Source organism: Bufo bufo, chromosome 8, assembly GCF_905171765.1.
Source record: "Bufo bufo chromosome 8, aBufBuf1.1, whole genome shotgun sequence".
Classification (NCBI taxonomy): domain Eukaryota; kingdom Metazoa; phylum Chordata; class Amphibia; order Anura; family Bufonidae; genus Bufo; species Bufo bufo.
Window position 1 is genome coordinate 169586579 of NC_053396.1, and position 21762 is coordinate 169608340.

At 43.3% G+C, this 21762-nt stretch overlaps 1 protein-coding gene across 1 annotated transcript in view; it reads right to left on the reverse strand.

Annotated features, from left to right (window-relative positions):
• The window catches only part of HTR2C (5-hydroxytryptamine receptor 2C), a 186061-nt gene that overhangs the window by 47318 nt on the left and 116981 nt on the right, over nucleotides 1–21762 (reverse strand). The window contains exon 2 of the mRNA XM_040405385.1: nucleotides 12286–12486. Within this exon, the coding sequence (XP_040261319.1) occupies nucleotides 12286–12486 (201 nt within the window). The remainder of the gene's footprint in view (nucleotides 1–12285; nucleotides 12487–21762) is intronic.

Sequence of the window (21762 nt, forward strand, 5' to 3'; positions counted from 1 at the left end):
GGTGGGGCCCAATGCCGTTCTAAGGATGGTAAGGCCTGAGCAGGTACAGGCATTAGTCAATTGGGTGGCCGACAGTGGATCCAGCACGTTCACAATATCTCCCACCCAGTCTTCTGCAGAAAGCGCACAGATGGCGCATGAAAACCAAGCCCATCGGTCTGTCACATCACCCCCATGCATATCAGGGAAACTGTCTGAGCCTCAAGTTATGCAGCAGTCTCTTATGCTGTTTGAAGACTCTGCTGCCAGGGTTTCCCAAGGGCATCCACATAGCCCTTCCCCAGGGGTGGAAGAGATAGAATGCACTAACGCACAACCACTTATTTTTCCTGATGATGAGGACATGGGAATACCACCTCAGCACGTCTCTGATGATGACGAAACACAGGTGCCAACTGCTGCGTCTTTCTGCAGTGTGCAGACTGAACAGGAGGTCAGGGATCAAGACTGGGTGGAAGACGATGCAGGGGACGATGAGGTCCTAGACCCCACATGGAATGAAGGTCGTGCCACTGACTTTCACAGTTCGGAGGAAGAGGCAGTGGTGAGACCGAGCCAACAGCGTAGCAAAAGAGGGAGCAGTGGGAAAAATCAGAACACCCGCCGCCAAGAGACTCCGCCTGCTACTGACCGCCGCCATCTGGGACCGAGCACCCCAAAGGCAGCTTCAAGGAGTTCCCTGGCATGGCACTTCTTCAAACAATGTGCTGACGACAAGACCCGAGTGGTTTGCACGCTGTGCCATCAGAGCCTGAAGCGAGGCATTAACGTTCTGAACCTTAGCACAACCTGCATGACCAGGCACCTGCATGCAAAGCATGAACTGCAGTGGAGTAAACACCTTAAAAACAAGGAAGTCACTCAGGCTCCCCCTGCTACATCTTCTGCTGCTGCCGCCTCGGCCTCTTCTGCTGCTGCTGCCGCCGCCTCGGCCTCTTCCTCCGCCTCTGGAGGAACGTTGGCACCTGCCGCCCAGCAAACATGGGATGTACCACCAACACCACCACCTGCGTCACTAAGCATCTCAACCATGTCACACGGCAGCGTTCAGCTCTCCATCTCACAAACATTTGAGAGAAAGCGTAAATTCCCACCTAGCCACCCTCGATCCCTGGCCCTGAATGCCAGCATTTCTAAACTACTGGCCTATGAAATGCTGTCATTTAGGCTGGTGGACACACACAGCTTCAAACAGCTCATGTCACTTGCTGTCCCACAGTATGTTGTTCCCAGCCGCCACTACTTCTCTAAGAGAGCCGTGCCTTCCCCTGCACAAACAAGTGTCCGATAAAATCAAGTGTGCACTGCGCAACGCCATCTGTGGCAAGGTCCACCTAACCACAGATACGTGGACCAGTAAGCACGGCCAGGGACGCCATATCTCCCTAACTGCACACTGGGTAAATGTAGTGGCGGCTGGGCCCCAGGCGGAGAGCTGTTTGGCGCATGTCCTTCCGCCGCCAAGGATCGCAGGGCAACATTCTTTGCCTCCTGTCTCCTCCTCCTCCTACTCAGCTTCCTCCTCCTCTTCTTCCACCTGCTCATCCAGTCAGCCACACACCTTCACCACCAACTTCAGCACAGCACGGGGTAAACGTCAGCAGCCAATTCTGAAACTCATATGTTTGGGGGACAGGCCCCACACCGCACAGGAGTTGTGGCGGTGTATAGAACAACAGACCGACGAGTGGTTGCTGCCGGTGAGCCTCAAGCCCGGCCTGGTAGTGTGCGATAATGGGCGAAATCTCGTTGCAGCTCTGGGACTAGCCGGTTTGACGCACATCCCTTGCCTGGCGCATGTGCTGAATTTGGTGGTGCAGAAGTTCATTTGCAACTACCCCGACATGTCAGAGCTGCTGCATAAAGTGCGGGCCGTCTGTTCGCGCTTCCGGCGTTCACACCCTGCCGCTGCTCGCCTGTCTGCGCTACAGCGTAACTTCGGCCTTCCCGCTCACCGCCTCATATGCGACGTGCCTACCAGGTGGAACTCCACCTTGCATATGCTGGACAGACTGTGCGAGCAGCAGCAGGCCATAGTGGAGTTTCAGCTGCAGCACGCACGGGTCAGTCGCACTGCGGATCAGACCCACTTCACCACCAATGACTGGGCCACCATGCGAGACCTGTGTGCCCTGTTGCGCTGTTTCGAGTACTCCACCAACATGGCCAGTGGCGATGACGCCGTTATCAGCGTTACAATACCACTTCTATGTCTCCTTGAGAAAACACTTAGGGCGATGATGGAAGAGGAGGTGGCCCAGGAGGAAGAGGAGGAAGAGGGGTCATTTTTAGCACTTTCAGGCCAGTCTCTTCAAAGTGACTCAGAGGGAGGTTTTTTGCAACACCAGAGGCCAGGTACAAATGTGGCCAGACAGGGCCCAATACAGGAGGACGAGGAGGACGAGGATGAGGAGGAGGTGGAGGAGGATGAGGATGAAGCATGTTCACAGCGGGGTGGCACCCAAAGCAGCTCGGCCCCATCACTGGTGCGTGGCTGGGGGGAAACACAGGACGATGACGATACGCCTCCCACAGAGGACAGCTTGTCCTTACCTCTGGGCAGCCTGGCACACATGAGCGACTACATGCTGCAGTGCCTGCGCAACGACAGCAGAGTTGCCCACATTTTAACGTGTGCAGACTACTGGGTTGCCACCCTGCTGGATCCCCGGTACAAAGACAATGTGCCCACCTTACTTCCTACACTGGAGCGTGATAGGAAGATGCGCGAGTACAAGCGCACGTTGGTAGATGCGCTACTGAGAGCATTCCCAAATGTCACAGGGGAACCAGTTGAAGCCCAAGGCGAAGGCAGAGGAGGAGCAAGAGGTCGCCAACGCAGCTGTGTCACGGCCAGCTCCTCTGAGGGCAGGGTTAGCATAGCAGAGATGTGGAAAAGTTTTGTCACCAAGCCACAGCTAACTGCACCACCTCCTGATACGGAACGTGTTAGCAGGAGGCAACATTTCACTAACATGGTGGTACCTGTGCACAACCCCTCCACGTACTGACTGATGGTTCGGCCCCATTCAACTTCTGGGTCTCCAAATTGTCCACGTGGCCAGAGCTAGCCTTTTATGCCTTGGAGGTGCTGGCCTGCCCGGCGGCCAGCGTTTTGTCTGAACGTGTATTCAGCACGGCAGGGGGCGTCATTACAGACAAACGCAGCCGCCTGTCTACAGCCAATGTGGACAAGCTGACGTTCATAAAAATGAACCAGGCATGGATCCCACAGGACCTGTCCATCCCTTGTGCAGATTAGATATTAACTACCTCCCCCTAACAATATATTATTCTACTCCAGGGCACTTCCTCATTCAATACTATTTTTTATTTCATTTTACCATTATATTGTGGGGCAACCCAAAGTTGAATGAACCTCTCCTCTGTCTGGGTGCCGGGGCCTAAATGTGTGACAGTGGCCTGTTCCAGTGGTGGGTGACGTGAAGCCTGATTCTCTGCTATGACATTAAGACAGATTCTGCGCTGACATAAGGCCAGATTCTCTGTTACGGGACCTCTCTCCTCTGCCTGGGTGCCTGGGCCTAAATGTGTGACAGTGGCCTGTTCCAGTGGTGGGTGACGTGAAGCCTGATTCTCTGCTATGACATGAATACAGATTCTGCGCTGACATAAGGCCAGATTCTCTGTTACGGGACCGCTCTCCTCTGCCTGGGTGCCTGGGCCTAAATGTGTGACAGTGGCCTGTTCCAGTGGTGGGTGACGTGAAGCCTGATTCTCTGCTATGACATTAAGACAGATTCTGTGCTGACATAAGGCCAGATTCTCTGTTACGGGACGTCTCTCCTCTGCCTGGGTGCCTGGCCCTAAATGTGTGACAGTGGCCTGTTCCAGTGGTGGCTGACGTGAAGCCTGATTCTCTGCTATGACATGAAGACAGATTCTGCGCTGACATAAGGCCAGATTCTCTGTTACGGGACCGCTCTCCTCTGTCTGGGTGCCGGGGCCAAAATGTGTGACAGTGGCCTGTTCCAGTGGTGGGTGACGTGAAGCCTGATTCTCTGCTATGACATGAATACAGATTCTGCGCTGACATAAGGCCAGATTCTCTGTTACGGGACCTCTCTCCTCTGCCTGGGTGCCTGGGCCTAAATGTGTGACAGTGGCCTGTTCCAGTGGTGGGTGACGTGAAGCCTGATTCTCTGCTATGACATGAATACAGATTCTGCGCTGACATAAGGCCAGATTCTCTGTTACGGGACCTCTCTCCTCTGCCTGGGTGCCTGGGCCTAAATGTGTGACAGTGGCCTGTTCCAGTGGTGGGTGACGTGAAGCCTGATTCTCTGCTATGACATGAATACAGATTCTGCGCTGACATAAGGCCAGATTCTCTGTTACGGGACCTCTCTCCTCTGCCTGGGTGCCTGGGCCTAAATGTGTGACAGTGGCCTGTTCCAGTGGTGGGTGACGTGAAGCCTGATTCTCTGCTATGACATGAATACAGATTCTGCGCTGACATAAGGCCAGATTCTCTGTTACGGGACCTCTCTCCTCTGCCTGGGTGCCTGGGCCTAAATGTGTGACAGTGGCCTGTTCCAGTGGTGGGTGACGTGAAGCCTGATTCTCTGCTATGACATGAAGACTGATTCTGCGCTGACATAAGGCCAGATTCTCTGTTACGGGACCTCTCTCCTCTGCCTGGGTGCCTGGGCCTAAATGTGTGACAGTGGCCTGTTCCAGTGGTGGGTGACGTGATGCCTGATTCTCTGCTATGACATGAAGACAGATTCTGCGCTGACATAAGGCCAGATTCTCTGTTACGGGACCTCTCTCCTCTGCCTGGGTGCCTGGGCCTAAATGTGTGACAGTGGCCTGTTCCAGTGGTGTTTGACGTGAAGCCTGATTCTCTGCTATGACATTAAGACAGATTCTGCGCTGACATAAGGCCAGATTCTCTGTTACGGGACCTCTCTCCTCTGCCTGGGTGCCTGGGCCTAAATGTGTGACAGTGGCCTGTTCCAGTGGTGGGTGACGTGATGCCTGATTCTCTGCTATGACATGAAGACAGATTCTGTGCTGACATAAGGCCAGAATCCGAAGCTTGATTCTCTGCTATGACATGAAGACAGATTCTGCGCTGACATAAGGCCAGATTCTCTGTTACGGGACCGCTCTCCTCTGTCTGGGTGCCGGGGCCTAAATGTGTGACAGTGGCCTGTTCCAGTGGTGGGTGACGTGAAGCCTGATTCTCTGCTATGACATGAAGACTGATTCTGCGCTGACATGAAGCCAGATTCTCCGCTATGGCATGAAGAGACTGATTCTCTGCTGACATGAAGCCAGATTCTTTGCTATGGCATGAAGAGACTGATTCTCTGCTGACGTGAAGCCAGATTCTCTGCTATGGGACCTCTGTCCAATTGATATTGGTTCATTTTTATTTTTTTAATTTTAATTTTAATTCATTTCCCTATCCACATTTGTTTGCAGGGGATTTACCTACATGTTGCTGCCTTTTGCAGCCCTCTAGCTCTTTCCTGGGCTGTTTTACAGCCTTTTTAGTGCCCAAAAGTTCGGGTCCCCATTGACTTCAATGGGGTTCGGGTTCGGGACGAAGTTCGGGTCGGGTTCGGATCCCGAACCCGAACATTTCCGGGAAGTTCGGCCGAACTTCTCGAACCCGAACATCCAGGTGTTCGCTCAACTCTATCTGGAACGCATAGACATCACCAGACGCTGGGTTTCATCCCTGGTGATGCTCTGCCAGGCCTCTACTGCAACTGTCTTCAGTTCCTGCTTGTTCTTGGGGCATTTTCCCTTCAGTTTTGTCTTCAGCAAGTAAAATGCATGCTCAATCGGATTCAGGTCAGGTGATTGACTTGGCCGTTACATAACATTCCACTTCTTTCCCTTAAAAAGCTCTTTGGTTGCTTTTGCAGTATGCTTTGGGTCATTGTCCATCTGCACTGTGAAGCGCCGTCCAATGAGTTCTGAAGCATTTGGCTGAATATGAGCAGATAATATTGCCCGAAACACTTCAGAATTCATCCTGCTGCTTTTGTCTGCAGTCACATCATCAATAAATACAAGAGAACCAGTTCCATTGGCAGCCATACATGCCCACACCATGACACTACCACCACCATGCTTCACTGATGAGGTGGTATGCTTAGGATCATGAGCAGTTCCTTTCCTTCTCCATACTCTTCTCTTCCCATCACTCTGGTACAAGTTGATCTTGGTCTCATCTGTCCATAGGATGTTGTTCCAGAACTGTGAAGGCTTTTTTTAGCTGTCATTTGGCAAACTCTAATCTGTCCTTCCTGTTTTTGAGGCTCACCAATGGTTTACATCTTGTGGTGAACCCTCTGGTGAAGTCTTCTCTTGATTGTTGACTTTGACACACATACACCTACCTCCTGGAGAGTGTTCTTGATCTGGCCAACTGTTGTGAAGGGTGTTTTCTTCACCAGGGAAAGAATTATTTGGTCATCCACCACAGTTGTTTTCCGTGGTCTTCTGGGTCTTTTGGTGTTGCTGAGCTCACCAGTGTGTTCCTTCTTTTTAAGAATGTTCCAAACAGTTGTTTTGGCCACGCCTAATGTTTTTGCTATCTCTCTGATGGGTTTGTTGTGTTTTTTCAGCCTAATGATAGCTTGCTTCACTGATAGTGACAGCTCTTTGGATCTCATCTTGAGAGTTGACAGCAACAGATTCCAAATGCAAATAGCACACTTGAAATGACTCTGGACCTTTTATCTGCTCATTGTAATTGGGATAATGAGGGAATAACACACACCTGGCCATGGAACAGCTGAGAAGCCAATTGTCCCATTACTTTTGGTCCCTTAACAAGTGGGAGGCAAATATGCAAACTGTTGTAATTCCTACACCGTTCACCTGATTTGGATGTAAATACCCTCAAATTAAAGCTGACAGTCTGCAGGTAAAGCACATCTTGTTCGTTTCATTTCAAATCCACTGTGGTTGTGTATAGAGTAAAAAAAATTAGAATTGTGTAGATGTCCCAATATTTATGGACCTGACTGTACAAGGTCTGTTGCAGTAATGTGTTCATGAACACTGTTGTAATGATGCAATTTCTTCAGTAAAATGTCCTTGAATTGCACAATTTGTCAGTAATGCGTTCAGTAACACAGGTATGATAATGTGTATTACTGCAGTAAGATGCATTTGCTGTAACTACATTATATTGCAGTGATTTACAACTAGTTCAATAACACAGGTATACTGCACTAAAAATGCACAATTACAAATGATAAATTAACCAGTTTTTTAGACAAAATGAAAAATTGCTCATTGTTTGCAACAAAATGTATGCGTTTGGGGTGATAGCAATAAGCGTATGAATTGTAGAAACTTGAGTTTTTTTTTAAAGTCTGCTGTCTTTTTTTATGCAGGAAAAAAAAAATGCTTATTTTTCTTGCAGGATTTCATAATGCAGAACTAGTTATCTGCAAGCTGCATAAAAAACATGCAACTCTGAGGGTCCAGTCCCTCAGTCTCTATATACTTTCCCTAATTAAAGTCCCTAAAGTAAACCCAGTTTTATCTCCCTGTTCTCTCCCTATACTATGCTTATAATGTCTCTATCATATTAAATTAGTGGCTTGTGTCTGTAATAGCTATTTAACCGTGTATTGCTTTTGTGGTAAAACTTCACCCATGGGTTAATAAATTCAGGAATATAAAATTAATAAACACTGGGATATTATCAGAGAGGCCTATCCATCAATCCCAGAGTTTCAAAATTTACCAATGGTGTGTTACAAAAGGTCCAAAAACATCAGTGACACTATAATTAGGGCTGACGTAGGTATTGAAAAGACCTCATTGCGACAAATTACGTTGTCTACACCTAAAAAGGGCACATTTCCCTGTTTACAATGTATTTATTGTTCTAGCGTCATTAGAGGTGAATATATTACTCATCCTTACACCGGTGAAAATTTTCCTATAAAAGTTTTTTTTTTACCTGTAACAGCAGTTTTGTGATTTATGTTTTAAAGTGCCCCTGTGGACTGTTGTATGCTAGGGAGACATCGACCAGGATGAAAGACAGATTTTGTAAACACAAATCGACGATACGAAAAAGAAACTTATTATAACCTGTGCCCTTTGATTTTGATCGATGCCGCCATAAAGTATCCCAGTTGCAATTTCAGATTGTAGAACAAGTATTACCATCACGCAGGGGTGGTGACAGGATTCTTTTTTTTTTTTAAACGCGAGGCCTTTTGGATCCATAGGCTGCAGACCTTGGAGCCAAGAGGCATGAATCGTGAATATAAACTCACTTCATTTTTATGAGATTATACTAGAATATTAGAATATTAATCTTTAATATCAGTTTTGTAACATATTCATTGTTATTTTCTTCCTCTCTAGAAAACATGAGGATTGATGGGATTACTACTCCAGGTCTTTATTATTATTTATACCTGTGTAATAATATTTACCAATTAACCCCCTTTCTTTGTACACATTGTTATTAATCTATAGTGTCTCATTATACTAACATGCGTTAGATTATTCCCAGTGTGGATACAATTGTTATATATGTGTGCGTCCTCTGTGTTGTTCCCACTTGTGCTTACTGTACCCTTATATATATAGATAGCTTGTCCGCATGGCTGTTTTGTTTTGCTTGTAAGTTACTATGACGATGGTACACCACATCCTGTGACGACAAAGCTGACGGGCTATTTAAATGTTTTTGTTTCCCTATAGACACCTGCGTGACAAAGACTTGTGTTTGAGTCGAAACGTATCATTTTGTACCTCCATGTGCACATTGAAAGGATAAGAATTGCAATACAGAGAGTGACGGCCTTCTTTGTTCTTGTAATAGCTATTTGTCAGACACTGCCACAAGACATCTTTTCGCAAGCCTAGCTGGGAACAGGATAATGTTTTTTTTCCTTCTGAGCATAAGAACCCTCCTGCCTAGTGCCCCTGATTGGCTGACCAGGCTATCATTCAACCAGAGCGAGTCCTCCCCCCACTTCCTTCCATTGTCATGTGATTCTCCATCTTCTTCTTCCCTCATGGTCTTCTGCACCAATATTCATGATAAAATGGAGCTAGGCACTGTTTTTATGGAAAAACTAATTTTCAACTCATTTGGCAACAAATCTTTTGTGACATTCGTAACAAATTGATTTACTCATATCTAGTACACTCCAAACCTGAAAAAGTCATACACTGTTATACCTAATACCCACTTTGTATGTGGTGCGTTCATAGAATTTCTGTCATGAATTAGTTCTTTTCCTGGAGTGTTCCTTTAAAATACCTTCTCACATGAATAAACTGTAAATTGCTCAAATTGTTTTCCCCTGTCTCCAGATGATTTCCTTAAAGAAGCACTCCTGTCATTTTTCCACTCTGGCCCATTAGAAAGTTACATGATGTAAATTGTAGTGAAGGTAATCTATTTCACTGACGGTTGTACTTGTATTCACTCCCGTCTGGTCCTCAGTTGTGTCATGTGATTAACACTTTGACTCCCCAACTGCCATGGCATCTTGTGTGGACAGGAAGTCAGTTTCTTTATTCATTCCTATGAGACTGACAACAAGGCTGTCATTGCAATGAATACAAAAATTTACTTTCTGTCCATACATAAGACACTGGTGCAAATTTACTAATAGTGTCGCACTTTGCACAGTCCAAGAATAAAAATCACAGTCTTAATATAAGACAAAATGTGTCCGTGCACCAACTTTTTGTCTGTGCATCACACATAGAAACATAGAATGTGTCGACAGATAAGAACCATTTGGCCCATCTAGTCTGCCCAATATACTGAATACTATGAATAGCCCCTGGCCCTATCTTATATGAAGGATGGCCTTCTGCCTATCCCATGCATGCTTAAACTCCTTCACTGTATTTGCAGCTACCACTTCTGCAGGAAGGCTATTCCATGCATCCACTACTCGCTTAGTAAAGTAATACTTCCTGATATTACTTTTAAACCTTTGCCCCTCTAATTTAAAACTATGTCCTCTTGTAGCAGTTTTTCTTCTTTTAAATATTCTCTCCTCTTTTACCTTGTTGATTCCCTTTATGTATTTAAAAGTTTCTATCATATCCCCTCTGTCTCGTCTTTCTTCCAAGCTATACATGTTAAGGTCCTTTAATCTTTCCTTTGTCTTTGTGCAAAAAATGTGTCCATATGTCAAAAAATATGTCCATGCTCCAACAAACTGTCTAGTCTAAGTTAATGCCACTTATATATAAGTTGGTGTAGTTTCACTCCAAATTTTTAGTGCATTTTTGGTGCACATTGGGGCATTTAGGCCATGCCTCCTTTCCCAGTCAAACCATGTCTCTTGTACGATGAGGTGTAAAATGCTTAGAAAAGCGTGTAAAACAGTTATTAAATGTGATGCAAAAACTGGCACATTTTCATTAGCAATTCTGCCTAACTGTCGAATCACACAAAAATGAGGATCGTTTGAATAAGAACTCTTTGGAAAATTTGTGTTGAATTTCAAAAAATTTAGAATCAATTTGTTGATCTGTAATGGTCACATGACACAGAGGGGGAACAAAAGGAAACAAATAACTTATAAATACAGCCACTTATAAAAAGATTACCATTAGGGATGAGCAAATCGACTTCCGATAAAACATCCGAAGTTGATTCGCATAAAACTTCATTCTAATACTGTACGGAGCAGGAGCTCTGTACAGTATTAGAATGTATTGGCATCGATCAGCCGGAGTTATTGCATCGCGAAGTCTTGCGAGACTTTGCGCCATAACTTCATAAATTAATTTGTACTGTAAAAAAAACATTTCCTGAACTCGGGTTAGGTTCCAAGTGGCAATTTGTGAAGCAATAACTTCGGCTCATCGGAGCAAATACATTCTTATACAGTACGGAGATCCTGCTCCTTACAGTATTAGAACGAAGTTTTATGCAAATCAACTTCGGATGTTTTATTGGAAGTCGATTTGCTCATCCCTAATGGTAATCTTTTTATAAGTGGCTGTATTTATAAGTTAAAACAGTAGTGATACACCGGCGCTTGCACTGAGTTTAACTGACGCAGCGGTACCGCAACGGTATCGCCACCGTTGGATATCAAATAAATGATGTGTGCAATATATGTATAGGTACTGCGCGACTTGTACTCCCTATTGCTTTCTCAATCAGAATGGCACCATGAAGATACGCAGTGGTTATAACAGGGACTTACAGTTTGGTTGTGATGTCTTAATCCTAGATGTTCCTCTGTATGCGCTGTTCTTCTGCGTCTTTCCGGTTCTCTTCTTTTTTCTTTTTCTTTTTGGTGCCGTTCGGGATGAGGAAAGGTTTGGGGAGCTGAGCCCTAATGGTAACAACAGTTTTTAATAAAATTGTTTCTTGAGCTCAAGAAACAATTTTATTAAAAACAGTTGTTACCATTAGGGCTCAGCTCCCCAAACCTTTCCTCATCCCGAACGGCACCAAAAAGAAAAAGAAAAAAGAAGAGAACCGGAAAGACGCAGAAGAACAGCGCATACAGAGGAACATCTAGGATTAAGACATCACAACCAAACTGTAAGTCCCTGTTATAACCACTGCGTATCTTCATGGTGCCATTTTGATTGAGAAAGCAATAGGGAGTACAAGTCGCGCAATACATATATTGTATTTATAAGTTATTTGTTTCCTTTTGTTCCCCCTCATGTGACCATTACAGATCAACAAATCGATTCTAAAAAAATTTAAATTCAACACAAATTTTCGAAAGAGTTCTTATTCAAACGATCCTCATTTTTGTGTGATTCAACAGTTAGGCAGAATTGCTAATGAAAATGTGCCAGTTTTTTTGGCGCATTTTGTGCCAAAATACTGGCATACATGCTTTGCATCACATTATACATCATCTAGCTTTCTAATTGGATAGGCAATAAACTTTTTTGTTGCAGTGCTTCGTTAAATAACAGCAATTATTAGATGGGCTAGTAAAAATAAGTTACTGAGCATCGGTGAAATCAAGGAGCAGCTCTTTAAACCTCCAATCAGTGGGCCACAATAAATGTACTGTATATTGTATGTTAAACATTTCCCTATGAAAATTACCAATAGGCAGCAAAGGCTCTAAGGTGCTATTCTTCTGTAAATAAATCTAAGCAAACTGCAAATTACACTGGTGCCCTTGGAAAAGAAACCTTCGTTTTCATCTGTCCTGAAGTACCTTTAGGAACAGAGAGCACCAAGGTTTGATGTTATTTATCAACATTCATTTTAAATTGGAATTTGGTAATAAGTTCCTTGCAGCGGAGAGCAAAGACGTCACTGCTTACCCATTGATATGGTCCACACAGCAGCAATCTTCATCAAAGCTTTAGTTCGGGAATTGAAACGGCTGTGCTCTATAGGGTTACGTATTGCTACATACCGATCAAGAGAGATTGCACAAAGATGCATGATAGATGCAGTAGAAAATAGTACATCCAGGAAGATCCATACAGGACACAGCTTCTGTGGCAGAGGCCAGATGTAATCTGTAAGAAGACATTAAATTGCAAAGTAAAATAAAAAGACAATTCAAAATCAATCATCACTGCTATTCTTTCACATCCAAAGTGAAAATCAAAATTTAGCTTGGACATGAAAGTGGAAGCTATTCTACGCCTTTAATTTGAGATAACGTAAATTATGTAATTTCAAACATATTCAATATATAAAATAGTTTTAAACTGTGTTTCGTTAAGTATTCATTAACATAGACATATTCCTTTAAGCATTTAAAGGAACATTAAATATAGATATTAAAGGAAATGTGTCACCAGCAATTTTATCTGCCTTTTTTCTCATTAGTTTTATTTTCTGATTGCAGATTTTTTAAATTCTGTTTTCTGAATATGATTATGGGGGCGGCCATCTTGTCTGAACTGTTCTTAACAGCACTTAGAAAGCTTTAAGAAAACTGCTTTAAAGCAGCCATATGGTCCATAGATACAATGGTCTGGACCTGAACCTATTGACTTCTATAGGAAAGTTTTCTGGACATGCTATGTGACCTGTTCAGAGGTCATTGTACAAGGAAAGTATAAATAAGTTTGGACAATCACCTATTGTGAATGGTTGATCCGTTGTTATCTATAAACAGAGGTGATGTCATTATAGGCAGGATTTAAATGACAGATAAGCAGGTAACTTCAGGATCTGTACAGACCAAACAGTGGCTTAGTGGCCAGGATTTGATTTTTTTTATTTAAATATAGATATCGATATGGAAAATTAAAAATGACATCATCAAACAATCTTTAAAAACATTTTAAACATAAAATTGTGATTTCAACCATAGGTCATTTAAACAAAACACAATACCTTTAAACAATATATTTTAAAGTTACTTCTTTAATTTCTTCCTACAGTGATCATATTTTATGTCATATTGCGATGCAAACTTTGATACATATATATAAAAATGTGTCCAAGGAGATCACATATTTCCCCTTCCTTCTTTTCAAAAAATACTCAAGAGAAAAATAACCTGTGTTCTGTGAAAGATTTCTATAAAACTGTTTGCAGCAGAAGCATACAGAAAATACTGCAGGTAAGATTACTTTATCCCTCTTCACACCCAACAATGTACTTTTACTTTGCGTCAGCAATGCGTATAACATGAACTACTATACTGGGATGTTGTTTAGTGACTGGGTGGGCAAAGGATCAGGCCAATACTTGCAGTTGCTGCCTGTAGTATACAGTCAACACCTCAGTCTAATGGAATAACTCTGATTCCAAATGTTCAATAGCAAACATGGCGCCAAAGTGGATTTAAGGGGGAGGGGGGGGGGGTTAATTTTGTTGCCTGTCATAACTGTAATACATTAAATGGGATTTTCCAAATTGTTGGAAAAATATTTTATACTCACCTTGTTGGCTTTCCAGCTTTGCCACTCTAATCCTCTCCTCCAGTCTGTGTTTACTTGTCTACAAGGTTGGCATAACTGTTTCCCCTACATGTCCTTTGCATCTAATTGCTTGCTTTAGTGGTATACAGAGTGGCACTTCTGAAGCCAGTGATTGGCTGCAGCAGTCGCATGGGATATAATATATTGTTGTAAACAGAGACCAGAGGTGAGGACTAAAACAGCAGCAACATGGCAGAGATTTACTGGTGAGTATACTTTTCTATCAAAAATGATTTTATAACCTCTCTCAACCTTGAGTAACTTTTTTAATTTTGTACAGCTCAACAAAAATCTAATAAACAATGCTAGAACTGCCATCTTTGTTCATCCTCCCTCCCAAATAAAAGTTGTATATACAGTACTAGTGAAAACTAAAACTTATCCAGGTTGCTGTAAACGTCAATTGTCTTCTGCTGTTGAATATCACTAGTGATGAGCGGCAGGGGCAATATTCTAATTCGCGATATTTCGCGAATATTTGGGTGAATATTCGCCATATATTCGAGAATTCGCGAATTCATGATCTCCAGGCATTATTTTCTTGATTGCGAAAATTCGCATAAAATTCGCCTAAAATATTCGCATGAACTGGTATTTAAAAAAAAATCGAATATTCGCGATTACGGATATATTTTGCGATATTCTAAATATTCGCGAATTCTCGAAGTGCCGATATTCGCGATTAAAATTCGCAATTCGAATATTCGTGATCAACACTAAATATCACACCTCTTGTGCAAAAAAAAGGGGTGGAGGGGGTGACGGGAAGTTTTCAATACTACTTTGCAGTGACATTTTGTTGCTGTCTGCACAGTGGTACATTACAGCACCATGCCAGAGCAGCCACCACTGCTAGGGCTGCCAAAAAGCTTCCTGTGCCTCATGCTGACTTCCAACCTCTTGTTGCCACTGAAAACATGTGCTGCCAGTGCTCCTCAATCATGGCTCTTGCTCCCCCTACCATTCCACTTACTGTGAACTGCATATGAAATTGCAATTCACAGCTAACATGGCTAACATAGGATCACCTGTACTCCGTACTCTGCTATACCATGGGTGTGCTGTACAGCACTGAAGCACTACACAAATGTATTACTGATGGTACCTCTGTCAAACACATCATAATTAAGCAAAATAAAACACCACTTGACATTAACCCTTTCCGAACTCTACCGTACATGTACTGCGGAAGTTGGGTCTTTAAAAATGGTGCTAGTTTGCAAGTTTATCCTGTTTTAAGCAGCAGACACCTAGGGCTAATGTCTGAGATTGGCGATAATGCTGACTGCAGACATTTAACCCCTAAGGTGTCCTGGTCAAATGTGAACACGGCAGCTGAAAACCCAGTGGCACTGCGCTTCCAAGACTGGTATGGCTCTCCCACACTCCAATCAGGAAAGCCGTTCATTCATTGTGAAAGGCCTGAGCCTGCTGCCTACTACCATGTCCTTTTTCCAGCTTCTCACTACATCGTATGCAATTATAAATGATCCAATAAGAAAGTACAACTTGTCCCAAAATAACCAAGCCCTCATACGGCTATGTGAATGGAAAAAAAAAAAAAAGTTATGGCTCCGGGAATTTAGGCTACTTTCACACTAGCGTTCTGCTGTCCGCTCGTGAGCTCCGTTTGAAGGGGCTCACGAGCGGAGCAGAACGCTTCCGTCCAGCCCTGATGCAGTCTGAATGGATGCGGATCCGCTCAGACTGCATCAGTCTGGCGGCGTTCAGCCTCCGCTCCGCTCGCCTCCGCACGGCCAGGCGGACAGCTGAACGCTGCTTGCAGCGTTCGGGTGTCCGCCTGGCCGTGCGGAGGCGAGCGGATCCGTCCACACTTACAATGTAAGTCAATGGGGACGGATCCGCTTGAAGATGACACAATGTGGCTCAATCTTCAAGCGGATCCGTTCCCCATTGACTTTCAATGTAAAGTCTGAACGGATCCGCTCAGGCTACTTTCACACTTAGAAAATTTTCTAAGTTTTAACCCCTTAAGGACACAGCCTTTTTACACCTTAGGACCAGGCCATTTTTTGAAAATCTGACCAGAGTCCCTTTAAGTGCTTATAACTTTAAAACGGTTTGACTTATCCAGACCGTTCTGAGATTGTTTTTTCGTCACATATTGTACTTCATGACACTGGTAAAATGGAGTCAAAAAAAAAAATTTTTTTGCACCAAAAAATACCTAATTTAACAAAAATTTGAAAAAAATTAGCAAATTTCAAAGTTTCAGTTTCTCTACTTCTGTAATACATAGTAATACCCCCAAAAATTGTGATGACTTTACATTCCCCATATGTCTACTTCATGTTTGAATTGTTTTGGGAATGATATTTTATTTTTTGGGGATGTTATAAGGCTTAGAAGTTTAGAAGCAAATCTTGAAATTTTTCCGAAATTTACAAAAACTCAATTTCTAGGGACCAGTTCAGGTCTCAAGTCACTTTGCGAGGCTTACATTATAGAAACCACCCAAAAATGACCCCATCTAAGAAACTACACCCCTCAAGGTATTCAAAACTGATTTTGCATACGTTGTTAACCCTTTAGGTGTTGCACAAGAGTTATTGGCAAATAGGGAGGAAATTTGAGAATTTCATTTTTTTGTCTAATTTTTCATTTTAACCCATTTTTTCCACTAACAAACCAAGGGTTAACAGCCAAACAAGACTGTATCTTTATTGCCCTGACTCTGCCATTTACAGAAACACCCAATATGTGGCCGTAAACTACTGTACGGCCACACAGCGGGGCGTAGAGTGAAAGGTGCGCCGTTTGGTTTTTGGAAGGCTGATTTTTATGGACTGGTTTTTTGACACCATGTCCCATTTGAAGCCCCCCTGATGCACCCCTAGAGGAGAAACTCCCTAAAAGTGACCCCATCTAAGAAACTACACCCCTCAAGGTATTCAAAACTGATTTTACATACGTCGTTAACCCTTTAGGTGTTGCACAAGAGTTATTGGCAAATGGCGATGAAATTTGAGAATTTCATTTTTTTTGCCTAATTTTCCATTTTAACCCATTTTTTCCACTAACAAAGTAAGGGTTAACAGCCAAACAAGACTGTATCTTTATTGCCCTGACTCTTCTGTTTACAGAAACACCCCATATGTGGCCGTAAACTACTGTACGGGCACACAGCGGGGCGTAGAGTGAAAGGTGCGCCGTTTGGTTTTTGGAGGGCTGATTTTGCTGGACTGTTTTTTTGGCACCATGTCCCATTTGAAGCCCCCCTGATGCACCCCTAGATTATAAACTCCATAAAAGTGACCCCATCTAAGAAACTACACCCCTCAAGGTATTCAAAACTGATTTTACAAACTTTGTTAACCCTTTAGGTGTTGCACAAGATTTAATGGAAAATAGAGATACAATTTCAAAATTTCACTTTTTTGGCAGATTTTCCATTTTAATATTTTTTTTCCAGTTACAAAGCAAGGGTTAACAGCCAAACAAAACTCATTATTTATGGCCCTAATTCTGTAGTTTACAGAAACACCCCATATGTGGTCGTAAACAGCTGTACGGGCACATGGCAGGGCGCAGAAGGAAAGGAACACCATATGGTTTTTGGAAGGCATATTTTGCTGGACTGGTTTTTTTGACACCATGTCCCATTTGAAGCCCCCCTGATGCACCCCTAGAGTAGAAACTCCAAAAAAGTGACCCCATTTTAGAAACTACGGGATAGGGTGGCAGTTTTGTTGGTACTAGTTTAGGGTACATATGATTTTTGGTTGCTCTATATTACACTTTTTGTGCGGCAAGGTAACAAGAAATAGCTTTTTTGGCACCGTTTTTTTTTTGTTATTTACAACATTCATCTGACAGGTTAGATCATGTGGTAATTTTATAGAGCAGGTTGTCACGGACGCGGAGATACCTAATATGTATACAATTTTTTTTATTTATGTAAGTTTTACACAATGATTTCATTTTTAAAACCAAAAAAATGTTTTAGTGTCTCCATAGTCTAAGAGCCATAGTTTTTTCAGTTTTTGGGCGATTATCTTAAGTAGGGTCTCATTTTTTGCGGGATGAGATGACGGTTTGATTGGCATCTATTTTGGGGTGCATATGACTTTTTGATTGCTTGCTATTACACTTTTTGTGACGTAAGATGACAAAAAATGGCTTTTTTTACACCGTTTTTATTTTTATTTTTTTACGGTGGTCATCTGAGGGGTTAGATCATGTGATATTTTTATAGAGCCGGGCGATACGGACGCGGCGATACCTAATATGTATACTTTTTTTTTATTTATGTAAGTTTTACACAATGATTTCATTTTTGAAACAAAAAAAATCATGTTTTAGTGTTTCCATAGTCTAAGAGCCATAGTTTTTTCAGTTTTTGGGCGATTATCTTGGGTAGGGTATGATTTTTGCGGGATGAGATGACGGTTTGATTGTTACAATTTTGGCGTACATGCGACTTTTTTGATCACTTTTATTACCTTTTTTGGGAAGTAAGGTGGGCAAAATTTCAATTTCATCATAGTTTTTTATTTTTTATTTTTATGGTGTTCACCGTTCGGGTAAAGTAACATGACCGTTTTATAGATCAGGTCGTTACGGACGCGGCGATACCAAACATGTGTAGGGAATTTTATTTTTTTCATTTTTTATCAGTGATAAATGTGTTTTTTGATTTTTACTTTTTTTTCACTTTTATTCACTTTTTTTTGACCCAGACCCACTTGGTTCTTGAAGATCCAGTGGGTCTGATGTCTGAATAATACAGTACAGTACAATATATATTGTTCTGTACTGTATTTTACTTACACTGAACAGATCTATGCCATTCAGCACAGATCTGTTCAGCACCATGGACAGCAGGACGCCTGAGAGGCGTCCTGTTGCCATGGGAACCTTCCCCGTCTGCTCAGTACTGCTCAGAACTTCGCAGACGGGGAAGGGTAAGGAGGGGATCTCTCGGGGGGCTCTCTGGGGGCTCTCTCCCTCCCCATCGGGGGGCTGCAAAGGCACAGCAGCCCCCCGATGGGAGAGGGAGGGAGCTCCCTGCGCTGTTAACCTTTTCTATACAGCGGTCCGTACGGACCGCTGTATGGAAAGGGTTAAACGGCTGACATCGCATCGCAGATGTCAGCCGTTTATACCAGGGTGCCAGCAATGTGCTGGCACCCTGGTATCCCCACTAGACACCAACGATTATACAAGGGGAGGCGGGCGGGGGATCGCGATCCCGCCTGCCGCACCGCCCGCCTCCCGCACCGCCCACACCGCCCGCAACCCTCCCCCTGCACCTCCCGCCACCATAAAAATCATTCGGGGGTGCAGGGGGGGGTAAATAAAACTTTTTTTTTGGCATATAAAGTTTCTGATCCCTGCGGTCAGGGACTGCGGGGACCAGAAACTTCAGAAATCGCAGCAAACCGCAGGTCTGAATTGACCTGCGGTTTGCCGCGATCGCCGACATGGGGGGGTCACGGGACCCCCCCGCGCATTTAGCCTAGGTGCCTGCTCAATGATTTGAGCAGGCACCGGGTTCCGATCACTGCCAGCCGCACGGCAGTGATCGAAAATACACAGGGCGTACATGTACGCCCTGTGTCCTTAAGTACCAGGGCACAAGGGCGTACCTGTACGCCCTATGTCCTTAAGAGGTTAATGCAGACGGATCCGTTCTGAACGGATGCGAACGTCTGCATTATCGGAGCGGATCCGTCTGATGAAACATCAGACGGATCCGCTCCGAACGCTAGTGTGAAAGTAGCCTAAGAGAGTAAAAAACAATATCGCAAAAAGGTAAAATTGCAAGGTCTTGAAGGATTAAAACTGTTTCAAAATACTTTATGTTAAATCCATATTAATTGGTCAAAAAATTACTGACACATTTCCTTTACCGCCCAAATTAGAGCCAATGTTTCATAAATTGTATTTTTTTAATTTTCAGCAGCATTAATTAGATTCAGTATTCAATATTGACATAGTTATTTTTTGTGATCAAAGCAAAATTTACAATGTCAGCCTGGCAGTAATTTTTTTTTGAAAGATTAGCCAGGAATTTATTAGGATGTATGCAGAAACGTGAGCCCATAATTAATCAAAAAGCTCCAGTTTAGCATTACTGTTTCATAAAATGGAGATTAAAAGATTTTAAATTGGAGTACACAGTTTAATCAGTAAATCCTCTTCCTTGAGGCTGGGCCAGTGACATACTGTAATACCATACTGGCCTCTTGAGTGCTGTAGAGGTTAACTTTCAGGGTCCTGCAGGAGGAAGACATCCAAGCTGTTTATGGAAATATTAGGATAGGCCAAAATCAAAATCCCGTAGTTCACATTATATTCTGTGCAGTCAATAGTGCCAGGGCAGGCATTTTAATGTACTTTAGTTAAGTGAAGGGTACATGAATGAGAACGCATAATTATATTTACTTTCAATTGTTATAAAAGATAACTTCATATCTTGAAGGCAGAAGACTGTAATTCTGTAATTGTTTTGTTAATGCATTATTAGATTGATTCTGTGTTGCCTGTCCTGGCACCTGTCTGATAGCCATATTGACTCTGTGCTGCTTGGCCTGACCTATTGCTTGATTACTGTATTTCATGAACTCTTCCTTTCCTGACCTCAACTTGTGCCTTGATCACACTCTTGCCTGTCCCCTATGCACTAGCTTCTTGACTTACCTGGGTCAGCAATCTCTGATAGATAGAGGCTTGATGAATCCTGCACTGAAGTCCTGATTCCTTTATAGGGTTTGAGAAGGTGAAAACTAGGAGTCCACCTTTACAATGCCTTCAGGAATATCCATAAGTAGAGTTGAGAGGACACCTGAATGTTCGGGTTCGACGGATTCGGCCGAACTTCGGAAAAAAGTTCGAGTTCGGGACCCAAACTTGACCCGAACTTGACCCCGAACCCCATTGATGTCAATGGGGACCCGAACTTTTGAGCACTAAAATGGCTGTAAAAATGGCATGGAAAGGGCTAGAGGGCTGCAAAATGTGGTTAAGAGCATGGCAAGTTCTCTTCAAACAAATGTGGATAGGGAAATAACTTTAAATAACATAAAATACGTAAAAATAAAAAATAATAATCTTGATCTAGGAGGACCAGGTCCATATGGAGTAGGAGGTTGAGGAGGCGATGGATGTGGCGGTGTAGGTGGAAGCGGCGGTGGAGGAGGAGGTAGCCTACACTGGTTTTTGGTTTTAATTTTTTTTTTTTAAATTAGGGTACACCCCAAAACATTGGGAAATATAACCTGTAATAACCCCCTCCAGTCATGCTAAACACACGTTCAGACAATACACTGGCTGCAGGGCAGGCCAGCACCTCAAGGGGTAAAGGGAAAGCTCAGGCCATGTGCCCAATTTGGAGACCCAGAAATTGCAGGGGCTGACCCCTGTCAGTCAGATCGGGTAGGCGTGTGCACACTTACTGCCCCACCATATCGCACGTCCCCGTGATGTTCACGATCCAATTTGATATCTGCTCTATCAACTTTCGATGTTCTTTTATGCGCCTACCATGGTGATCACGGGTGGCAGGGAATCAGGGTTCCAGGCCAGAGAGGGAGCGTGAGAAAGAGAGACCACATCCAAGGGAGGATTAATTTTTTCAAATTTAAAATTAGAGTTGAAATATGAGAGAAATTATTAAAGCATAAAAGTGTGACAACTTTTCAAAGTTTAAGCATTGAATGAAAGGATGTGGTGCGCATTAATTACTGAATAATTTATTAAATTTTATTCCCTGTCACCTATGCATAGCAGGTGTTTATTCACGCCTAATATTGTACACTGCTCAAAAAAATAAAGGGAACACTTAAACAACACAATGTAACTCCAAGTCAATTACACTTCTGTGAAATCAAACTG